General features: G+C 43.8%; 1 protein-coding gene across 2 annotated transcripts in view; it reads left to right on the plus strand.

The window, feature by feature from the left end:
* Positions 1–510: 510 nt before the first annotated feature.
* The window catches only part of Mib1 (MIB E3 ubiquitin protein ligase 1), a 115,024-nt gene continuing 103,499 nt past the window's right edge, over positions 511–12,035 (plus strand). For both annotated transcript variants that reach the window (XM_076554721.1, XM_076554720.1), the window contains exon 1: positions 511–892. In XM_076554721.1, coding sequence (XP_076410836.1) covers positions 664–892 — 229 coding nt within the window. In that variant the 5' untranslated portion in view covers positions 511–663. The remainder of the gene's footprint in view (positions 893–12,035) is intronic.

The following is a 12,035-nucleotide window of genomic DNA, read 5'->3' on the forward strand; positions in this document are numbered from 1 at the left end:
TCGCCGAGGAGCACGTCGCAGGGCCGCACGAGGCGCCGCTCGGGCCCGGGACGCGGCGGCACCCGGATGTGGAGCCGCTCTCGCCCGGCGGGGACTCGGTGGCGGGGCGGAGCGCGGCGGCGTGCGCGGGGGCTGAGGGAAGCGGGCCCCGGGGCCCGGGCGCCGGCCGCTCGCCGGTCGCTAGCGCCGCTGCCCACCGCGGAGCCGGCTCCCGGGCGCCGAGGCCCGAGCGAGCGGCTGGGGGCCGCTGAGGGCCGGCAGCTTGCCTGGCCGCCCGCTGCGCTCGCCGCCGCGCCCGGGCGAGCCTCCCCCGGCCCTCCGCGCTCCCGGCCGGGGGAGAGCGAGGTTTGCTGGCGGCCGTCGCTGTAGCCCGGCCGGGGAGCCCGGGGCAAGCGGCAGAGCCCCCGCCCACGGCCGCTCGCCCTCGGCCTGCAAGCCGCCGCCTGCGAGCCGCCGCGGGCGGGCCTCCAGTGGGAGCGGGGGCCGCGACGGCCACGGCCCGGCCTGGGCGAAGGGCCCCTCGGGGACCGCTCCGCCGCCCCGGTGAGTCGGCCCCACGGCCCGCGGGGCTCGCTGCCGCCCCCGCCGGTGCCCAGAGTGCGGCCCGGGCCCAGCTCCCTCACGGCTCCCCCGCCGGCGGCGGCGCCCACCGCCCGGGCCCCGATGAGTAACTCCCGCAACAACCGGGTGATGGTGGAGGGGGTCGGCGCCCGCGTCGTGCGCGGCCCAGACTGGAAGTGGGGCAAGCAGGACGGCGGCGAGGGCCATGTGGGCACCGTGCGGAGCTTCGAGAGCCCGGAGGAGGTCGTGGTGGTGTGGGACAACGGCACGGCCGCCAACTACCGCTGCTCCGGGGCCTACGACCTGCGCATCCTGGACAGCGCGCCCACCGGTAAGCGGGGCCAGCGGGCCCGGGGCTGCGCGCGTGGGAGGAAGGGGCGAGGCCAGCCGCGGGACGCCTGCCCTTACAGTGCCGGGCCGCGGGAGTGTGAGGTTCCAAACCAGGTAAACCAAGACCCGCAGAACGGACAGATGCCCCTCATCTCCAAAGGATTGGTGGAAGGTTTCCTAGGAAGGACCATCAAGTTTCCTAGACGAAAAGCATCGCAGACAACAGATTTCCTCCGCTTTTGGGGGGGGGGGTGGGAGGCGGGGGGCGGAGAGGCGGAGAGGCTGTCTGTCAATAAGCATTGACATTAATCAGCCATCAAGTGATAACTGTCTGATGGGAGGCTTGCCTTGCCATATGGTGTGTGGAGTTGCCAGGGGCCCTTCCCTTGGTGCCTTCGCTTTGTTGAGCTAGCCTTTTTCCTTCCCGCCAGTGACACAGAATGATTTATGAGTTCAGATGATAAATACCATTTGGGACTGTGAAAATGCATTTTCGACCACATTGTTTAATTATATATGTTTGTAGCACTAGAGCTGTTGAGTTTGTGGGGGGGGGGTGTGTGTGAGTGTGTGTGTGAGTGTGTGTGTGTGTGTGTGTGTGTGTGAGAGAGAGAGAGAGAGAGAGAGAGACTGACTGAGACTTTTTCCAAGGGAAAGACAGACCTAGGAAACGCGGTTCTTTTCTTTTGATTAGCATCCTGTCTGAGTAACACGATGTTAAAATTCTATACGTTCATCCTGAGAATTAATGATCTTCGTGGTTTACTCCATTATAGGGGTCTGTGAGTTATTTACACTATATTTTTTTAATGTGACATACAGAAGAATTGCTCTCACAAAACAAATACGATTTATTTTAATGTTTTTACTTGGATCTATTGTTTTGTTTTGGTTTTGGTTTTTTTCAAGACAGGATTTCTCTATTTAGCCCTGGCTGTCCAGGAACTAGGTGTGTAGACCAGGCTGGCCTCGAACTCACAGAGATCTGTCTTCCTCTGCCTCCCTAAAGACGTGGGCCACCACCGCCAGGCATAGATATGTTCTTGATAATTGTATTCATTTAGGAAGTTCAAATTAAAATTGTATTATGCTTCAGAATTCCTAACTAAGATGCTACTAAGACAGTTTGGCAGAGCCTGATCTTGAAATAGGTGGACAGTCGCTGCTACCAACAGAAAGAAGTTAGCACCAAACAACTCAGTTTTGAACAAGTAATTTATAAACTCTTGTTAAACTTTTAAAGAGAAGGTCTCATGCAGTCCACTGTCTTGGACTTAGTGAGTTGATGAGGCTGGCTCTGCTGATCCTCCTGCCTCAGCCTCCCCAAGTGCTGGGACTACAGGCGTGTGCCACCATACCCAGCTGAAAATAGTGTTTTCTTTTAGCTAGTTTTTATGCACCAAAAGGGATGTATGTGCATAACTCAAAAGGGCAGCCATGTATATTTTTGCAGTTGTAAGCACAGATATGAATGCACTAAAAATACAAACTCTTGACCCTCTTAAATACAAATAGCAATACACTTTTAGTTTTCTGCTCTTTGCCTGTGTGCACAGGGGTGGATTACATCTGGGTGTGCAAATGTGTGGAGGTCAGATGTCAATGTCTGCAGTCTTCCTCAGTCAGTTCTTTACTCTTTGATTCAGGGTCACTCATGGAACCTGGAGCTCACTGATTTGTTAGTAGGGCTGAGTTGTGAGCCTAGGGGTCTTCTTGACATTCTCTCTCCAGCCCTGGGATTGCAGGCACGTGGGAGTCTTGCCTGGCATTTTTTTTTAGCACAGGTACTGAGGATCCCATTTGGGCTGATGTGTCACCTCAGCCCTTTTCTGCACTTGGACTTCTTTCATTTAGTGGTTCATATTGGTGATTGTTCCACGTTTGTACTCTGTGTGGGATGACTTTATTCTTATAGGTGAGCAGTATCCCAGTGGCTGAATGCAGAAGTGTACTTTCCCAGTAGTTTATTGATAGGTATTGATATTTTAGGTCTTCTTACAGTGATACCATAGATGAATCCTACAAATCCTTATACACCTGTCCCATACTTTGCTGCACTAAACTATGCATGCATTAATATTCTCATGGATGTTAACTGATTGCCCTCAAAGATATTTGAAATTACATTCCCAGCAATTGTATCTGACATATATGCCTGTTGATGCACACTTTAAAGTTTTGTTTTATGCTAGCTCAGTCTGAAGTCTGATCGCAGTGTAATAATTTGGAGGAATTTTTAGGATCAGTGATTGTAGGTTTATTGAGAAATTTAAGTATTGGTTCTAGGGTAGAGGTATTTTTTTCTTCTCAAACATTTATTATTTTCTTTGTGGTGAAAAACTCTGCAGTAGAGCACCAGAAAGTACTCTTCCTATCTTCTGTCATGATGTCACAGGGGCTCATGTCCTGTAGAATGCAGTCTGTTGGTGTGTTACAAAGCTTGGTGTAAAAGCATATGCTTTAAGGGTGACTTTCAGAGCCTTTGTCAGGATGGTCTCACTTACTTACTGATGGAAACAGTTTATCTTGTCACCTAGTTCCTTTGAACACACTGTGTCGGTGCTGGGGATGGAGCCAAGGCCCGTGCTGTGCATTCTGACCCTTAGCAAATGTTTGGAAGCTCTCCTGTGTGCAGGTTCGGTAGTCCTTTAAAGTATTGAGCAAATATAAGCTCTTAGCTCTGGTTTTCTCTCCAATTCTTATAGTGCTCCTTTTGTTTTTTTTGCTTCAAAATATTTAATGAATAATGTCCATTGACATATTTGTACATCATTCTGTAAGATTTACTCTGTTATAATCAATACTTGATATTTATTTACACAATAGTGAAAAATTACAAAATTCATCTTCCACTCTGAAGTAATTTTAGGCTTACAAAAATATTGTATACTAGTAAGGTTTTTCTGGCTTCCACTCAACTCTCTCATTTAATGGTCTTCTTTAACTTTGGACCATGTTTTTTTTTTTTTTTTTTTTGGTTTTTCGAGACAGGGTTTCTCTGTGTAGCTTTGCGCCTTTCCTGGAACTCACTTGGTAGCCCAGGCTGGCCTCGAACTCACAGAGATCCACCTGCCTCTGCCAATCCCGAGTGCTGGGACTAAAGGCGTGCGCCACCACCGCCCGGGCTGGACCATGTTCTTATGCTTTGTCTTTCAGAGGTACCAGCCACTAATCATGTAGACTGTCCCTCAAACTGTTTCCTCATGGTTAAATGCCAGTTAAGCATTTTGTGAAGAGTATAGTAGAAATGGTATTTTGCCCTTTGCAGTATTAGAAGATGCATAATATCAATCAGTCTCATTACTGTTAACTTAGCAGCTTTTCACCTTCTAGTACTTTTTTGGTGTTTTCAAGACAGGATTTCTCTGTGTAGACCTGGCTGTTCTGGAACTCACTCTGTAGACCAGGATGGCCTTGAACTTGGATATCTGCCTTGCTTCTGCCTCCAAGTGCTGGTATTAAAGGGGTGAACCACCACTGCCCGGCTCTTTCTAGTACTTTTGTATTATCAATGCAATACTAATATGAAAGATGTGAATAATATTTTTCATATTATCATGCCAGCACCTTTGACCATATGAAGGCTGCAAAAGTGTCTTCCTTAGGGTTGTTCAAGAACCAAAGTGAGAATTTCTGCCCTAAGGAACTTTATCTTTGAACAGTTCCATATAAAAATGTTCACAGCAGTGTTGGTTGCATATAAAAGCAAAAAAATTAGAAAAAACTTAAAAAGTATGTAAATAAGAGAATGATTAATAATAGTATTTATAATAAATGAGAGAACTGTGCATATTTGAACAGTGGTGTACTAGTAGTACAGGAGAGATGGTAAAGGAATAAAGCTGCAAAAGAAGTCTGGAATGTTGGAGCTGAGGGTGCACATCGGTGGGGGAGCCTTTGTTAGCAGGTACACGGCCCTGGCTTTGATCATCAGGAAGGGGAAACAAGCCCTTTCATATGTTAAAGTGCAAAATACTACTATGGCTTACTTAGAGTATTTTAAAAATTACATTCATTTGTATGTGTGTGTATTTGTGTATGGGCTACAGTAGATGTGGTGGTTCACTCCTTCCCTATGTGGGTCCTGGGAATTGAACCTGGGGATTAAATTGTCAGGCTTTGAGACAGGCATCTGTACTTCCATCTTCCCGACTCTGTTGCAGTGTTTGAATTTATATCCTAGGTTAGTCAGACCTTAAGAAGAGGAACATTTGGTAGGAGTTTGTATTATGTAACTTGGTTCTTAGATACATTTGGCTAATTTGTAGTCACCAAGGAGATTGTGGAAATACATGGGTTATTAGTTGGGGGTTGTGGAGTTTATGATCAGGTAGGTATAGTTGACTTTATCATTTAAATACTGGTTTTAGAGGATTTGGAGGAAGCATATTTTTACTTCAGATTGTCCTATCATCATTGGAGGCAGTACTGTATGATTACCAAGGAGCATGGAGAACGGGAATTAGCATTTTCTCAGTTCCTCTGCTAGTCTTTTTTTTTTTTTTTTTTTCGAGACAGAGTTTCTCTGTGTAGTTTTGCGCCTGTTCTGGCACTCACTTAGTAGCCCAGGCTGGCCTCGAACTCACTGAGATCTGCCTGCCTCTGCCTCCCAAGTGCTGGGATTAAAGGTGTGCGCCACCACCGCCCGGCCTCCCTCTGCTAGTCTTGCATGTGGCAGAGGTGGTGGTGGTCAGCAAAGTCAGGCTTATTCAGACTCTCCCAGTCATTATTGGTCCAAGAGGTTGGAGTGTGTGTGTGGAAACTTTGTGTGCTGGTCTTCTAGCTAAGAATGTTTCTCAAGTCACATGTGGTAAAGCCCCTCAGGTGTTTGTAATCAGTTGTGGGTTTTAAAGGTGATGAGCCAGGATTAAAAGGAAATCTTTAGATTTTTCTTTTCTGAGATTCTCTTCTGGTTCATTTCTACACTATAGGAGAAAGGTATATTGTCCAGGGGGCCTTAGGAGAACAGAGGTTGGGGGAATAAAAGAGAACAGGATGGCAGACCAGGGAAGGATGAAATGCCATTGATATTGCTGCTTAGTAATAGTTAATAACATCTGCATAGGAAGTAGATTTTCCTGTAGATTCTGACTATTTATAAAGACTTCTGTAGAATGACTTTATTTCTGACTTGTAGAACAATTTTTAAGTGAAGTCCATCCAAGGTTTTTTTGGATGGGGGGGGGGGTCTTTGGGAGGTTAGGGATAGAGCCCAGAGTCTTGAGTAATCCATGTATGGTCTCTTCCTATTACTTCCCATCTATTGGGTTCTGCCTTGGTTGCATTGAGAAACTCAGTAAATCAACTTAGTAGACCCTATATTAACATTTCTAACCTTCAGGAAGGAAGCACATAGACCACTCTGGCGTCTTTAGAATGCAGATTCTGGCCGGGCGGTGGTGGCGCATACCTTTAATCCCAGCACTTGGGAGGCAGAGCCAGGCCGATCTTTGTGAGTTCGAGGCTAGCCTGGTCTACAGAGCAAGATCCAGGAAAAGTGCAAAGCTACACAGAGAAACCCTGTCTCAGAAAACAAAACAAAACAAAAAAAAACCAAAAAAAAAAATGCAGATTTTGACTCAGCTGCTCTGATTCTGCAAGAACTAGTTTCTCCCCCTCCCCTTTTTTCTCTACCCTGCCCCGCCTTTCTCTCTGTGTAGGCATGCATGTACCTTTAACACAGCAGGGTAGGAGAGATGACAGGAGCTGATAGGAGAGATGAAGTCTGCTCACTGATTCCCCGTAGTCTCTCCTCTGTCTGTAGTATAGTAGTTCAGAAGTGATCACCACCTGTAATAACCTTCACTGTGAGGAAACTGAATGTAAGATTAAAAAAATTAGAAATGAAATTTGTGGTATAACATAAATTTGCCAGTACTCTTAAAATATTTAGTTGTATTGTCTTTTCTAATGATATTAGTTGGTTATTTAAAATGCATTTCTGTAACACTTGTGTTTTTTTTTTTTTTTTAAAGCTACCCATATTCTCTGTTGCCCAGAGACAGCTGCTTTGGTGTACTGTTAAAAATTTCTCTTTCAGAACTTCTTTTTTTTCCATTCTTGAGATTTTATGGGGTAGATGTTCCTTGATATCTTTGGAGAATTGGTTCTAGGAACTCTTACTGGTTCCAGAATGCAAGGATGCTCAGCTCCCTTGATAAAATAAACATTTGCATCTAAATTATACATCTCCTTCTGTGTACTTTAAGTCATGTCTGGACACCGATGCCTGATAATGCAGTGCTGTGCAAATAGTGGTTATGTTGTGTTACTTAGGGAATAATGACAAGGAGAAGATTGATACATGTTCAGGACACATGCATTTAAATTTTCCTCATATTTGTAAGGATTTAAAAAATATTGTTTTATATATATATATATATATGGATGTTTTGCATACATGTATGTGTCTGTGTATCACTTACGTTCCTGGTGCCCAGAAGAGGGTGTTGGATACCTTGGAACTGATGTTATAGATAGTTGTGAATTGACATATGGATGCTGGGACTTGAACTCCTTTGGAAAAACAGCCAGTATCCTTGTTCCCTGAGCCATATCTCTAGCACCTCTTTTCCCTGATACTACACACACTCTTTCTCTATATGTATGTGTGTGTGTGTGTGTGTGTGTGTAGGTATGGATGTATTTTTGTTTGTTTGTTTTGGCTTTTGAGACAGGATTCTCTGTGTAGCCTTGGCTGTCCTGGAAAACTCACTGGCCTCAGATTCACAGAGATCCTCCTGCCTCTGCCTCCCAAGTACTGGAGTTAAAGGCATTTGCCACCACTGCCTAGCAACACAATATAATTAAAAAAAATTTTTTTAAGGAAGGTCTTATTCTGATTTAGGGTTTAAAGGCACAATCCATCATGGAAGCAAGGAGTGTGATGTGGCTGGTCATCTGATATTTGCATTCTGGAAGCATGTAAAATGAAAACATTTTTTTTCATATATTTTGATCACATTTTTCTCCTTCCCAAACTCCTCCCAGATTGTTCCCACCTTCCTCCCCTCCCAACTTTATGTTCTTTCTCTTTTTTCAAAACAAAACCAAAAAATAAAATTTAAAAAACACGAAAACAAAATTGAAACAGACAAGCTAAATATCAGGAAGACAAAAATGCCCAAACAAAAGAAAATGAAACAGAAAATCCACAAAGCAAAACAACAACAGAACAAAACCATGGCATTTGTTTTGTGTTGGCCAACTACAGCTGGGCATGGGACCAGTCCTGGGTTGTGGTTGGTGTACTCTGACACTCCATAGGAAAAAAATGATTTTCTTTTGCCAGTGGGTATCAGTTGCAAATAGCTTCTTGTTATTGGCCAGAAACCCCCCTCCCCCCCCCAAGCATCACAGGCTATTGCCAAGGCTATTGGTTGCTCTCCACAACCTGATGGTAAGGCCCCATTGTTGAAGACACAACTTACTTATTGAACATGGGGAAACTGAGCTGGTGCCCAACTAGAAGCTTCACCCCTAGAGTGTTCATGGTGTTGGAAAGTACTCTGAATCCTACTGGAGTTGCTAAGTAGTCGTCCATTTTATCCAGCTACAAACTGACATACAGCAGAGACCTGCCTGCGAGACACACCGGTGGGTGCAGTAGTGATGCAACTGTTACGGGATAACCAGCCACCTTTTTTTTTTTTTTTTTTTTAAATTATTATTTAAAGGCCCATTCTGTGAGATGGAACTCATACCTGACACTGCTGAAGTGGCCAAGAACCTGAAACTAGATGGGTCACGGGCCTAGGGGAAAACCTGCAGTTACTCTGTTGAAGGAGCATAACAATAAAATGACTCGTAGACATACTACTATATCCTTATATCAGCGCCTACATCAGAGCAGCTTCTTCTTGCAGTTCATGGGAACTAACACAGAGACCCACAGTTGGACAATGTGCAGAGAGTGAGAGACTTTGGAGCACTCAGTGCTAAAGGATGTCTTTGTTAAACTCCTTCCCATAAGGCTCAGGGATCAGTGTGGAAGAGGAGACAAAGATTAGAGGGATGGATGACTCCAAGGAAACTGTCTTCCAGACACAACAGGACTGATGCACATGTAAAATCAGAGAGAGAGGCAGCATGGACAAGGCCTTTACAGGTTCAAGCCAGATGGAGTCCCACCTATAATCTTTCTGATATTTTTAATCCGTGGCTAGTTGCATTTGTGAATCAGGTTGACTCTACTGTTGTTAAATGCTTTTTTTCTATTGACATGCATGTTTTCTACTTGAGTTGTAAATAATTTAATGTGTTTGTTATAGTAAATAAAAGATTATTTTAATGCATTAAATGTATGCACTTGTAGAGAAGCACATTGCTACTTAGCTTTCCCTTGTGAACAAAGCATATGGTTCATCCTGTTCTTTCGATTTCTTTTTTCCTGTGCTTTGTCTTAGACATTTTTCTAGATTAGCATGTAGACATAGATATTTTAAAGTAGATATATGGCATTTAATAGTTTAAAGAGTTTACATAACTGCTCCCCTTATTATTTCCTTTTATTCTGTCATTGTAAATGATGGTCAGTACATATCTTAAAATATTAATTTTAGTTGTATGTTAATTTGTTAGAGGAATTTTTTGTTAATGACATGACTGATTATTTTTACTGATTTTGAGAGTCTTAGTCTTTTGAGAAGCTAATTTATAGGTGTTACGACAAATGAAAATTTTATTTGGTCATTGTTACCTCCTTTTTTTTTTTTTTTGGAAAATTTTACTATTACTGTTTTTTTCTGGTATGCTGATAGCTGTAAGCATTGCAGCTCGGATGGAAAGGGATCCTGGCAGTCAGGAGCCAAGGAATACCACAAAATCACTGTAAGTGCAGAAGCTTACAGGCTTGCTTCAGGGAAAGGTTTCCCCAATGTAACAACTCTTCTCTGGCAGGGGAGGGTTTCCCCAAAAAAGTTGTTACAGTTCTGCCCTGGTCAGGAGTGTAACAACTCTGCTCTCAAAGTGTTACAGTTCTGTTCTGCTGTGTACCAGCGAAAGATGTTACTTTGCTCCATTCCAAGGAAAGGTCTCACCCAAACCTCATTCAAGAGATTTATTGGGAGGGAAGAATCCAGAAGGGTGGCTGCCCCTGCCATGGTGGAAAAAGGCAGCAGCAAACCGAACAGGCACAGGGTTTATTTATACAGGGCTTCTTAGGGGCAAGGTTTTTCCAGGGAGAATGTGGTGGTATTGTGTTCCTCAAAATATTGTGTACCCTAATAAACTTATCTGGGGTCAGAGAACAGAACAGCCACAATATTAAACATAGAGGTTAGGCAGTGTTAGCACACGCCTTTAATCCTAGCATTCCAGAGGCAGAGATCTGCCTGGATCTCTGTGAGTTCAAAGCCACATTGGAAACAGCCAGGCATGGTGACACACGCCTTTAATCCCAGGAAGTAATGGCAGGAAGCAGCAAGGTATATAAGGTGTGAGGAACAGGAACTAGAGCCTTTGCTAAGCTTTCAGGGTTTTGAGCAGCGCTGTTCAGCTGAGATCCATTTGGATGAGGACACAGAAGCTTCCAGTCTGAGGAAACAGGACCAGCTGAGGAATTGGCGAGGTGAGGAAGCTGTGGCTTGTTCTGCTTCTCTGATCTTCCAGCATTCACCCCAATACCTGGGTTCAGGTTTGATTTTATTAATAAGATCTGTTAAGATTCGTGCTACAGGAGAAGATTTTCAGGGTGGAAGTTGGTCGGATTTCAATCCCCTTGAGCTTGGACAAGCTCAGATTGGCTCAGGGATTGGTTGTTTTTCTGCTCAGGGATTGGTTGGTTTCATGCTCAGTTGGTCAGGGGCAGATTTGGTTCTGGTTTTGGGGCCAAAAGTGTGTTCACTGGCCTTTTTTAGCCTTTTGGTTTTAGTTTCAGGGCCAGTGTGTTTTTCTTTAACTGGCTCTGATTTCAGGGTCAGGGTGGGTTTCTTTGGCGGCCCCTTTACCCTACGATAGCTGTCATTTAATTGACTGAAAAACTGTCGATTTACCCCTACCACCACCCTTTCCACTGCCGCCGTTTGGAAATTTTAGGAAAATTAGTCCCAATTGTTATTCCTTTTTTCTTTCCCATAGGCTGGCCTTGAGAGATCCATCTGCCTCTGCTTCCTGAATATGATCCTTCATATGCTTCAGAATTTACCCTTATTACATTAAACTTCAAGGATGGATTCTAACTTAGTGGCAGAGTGTCTGCTTAGCATATGTGAAGTCCAGGTTTCAACCCCTAGCACTAACAGAACAAAACAGAGAACCCCAAACCAAACAATAAAAGCATTAAACTTCACAGCTATGTCACTGATAATTAACTGGATTTTAAATTTTGGTATTGAGCTAGGTCTAGTGGCATGTGCCTGTACTCCCAGCTACTCAGGAGACTGAGGCAAGAGGTGTACTTAATTAAGGCTTGAAATTGGAGATCAGCTTGGGCAGCATAGCAACATGCTATCTCAACAAACAAAAAATGAAATTTTAGTACTTTGTTTTACTGTCTCATTCATAGCTCTCCCTTTCTTTTTTACTTTGGAGAAGTTCTTTCCCCTTTAAAAAAAAAGTAAATACTTTGAGTCTTACAGATCCAAAAATTGTTTTATATTATTGCCTTATTCCTCTCTTAAACCTGAATGATAATTCTAGGTTCAAAACTCTTTCCTCTCAAAAGTGTCTTCCATTCTAGCATTTAGTGTTGAAGGTGAGATATACTAATGTAAGCTAGTACATATTGTGATTATTGATAAACCTGATGAAATACTGCTAGAACTTTTGATTTTCCTGTGTGTATATGCATACACACATAACAGGTAGTTTATTATATAGAATTATTTAATATGAGGCATCAGATCCTCCATCTTGAGCTGTCTAGCCTTTACTATTAGGATAGTACTGGGGTCCTTAATCTTTCACATTTTCTGTGTTTCAGACACATTAATTCCAATTTGTTACACTGGAAGATGGAAAGACCATTGCTCATGGACTGGCAGAGTTAACCTCACCAGTGCTCACGGACTGGCAGAATTAATATGAAAACAGTTGTATTACCAAAAACAATCTACAGATTGGGTGCATTCCCATCAAAATTATGAAAGCATTATTTATTGGAAAAAAATCCTATACTTCATATGGAAGCATGAAGAGTCAGTCTT

Source organism: Peromyscus maniculatus, chromosome 19 (genome assembly GCF_049852395.1).
Source record: "Peromyscus maniculatus bairdii isolate BWxNUB_F1_BW_parent chromosome 19, HU_Pman_BW_mat_3.1, whole genome shotgun sequence".
In the NCBI taxonomy this organism is placed as follows: domain Eukaryota; kingdom Metazoa; phylum Chordata; class Mammalia; order Rodentia; family Cricetidae; genus Peromyscus; species Peromyscus maniculatus.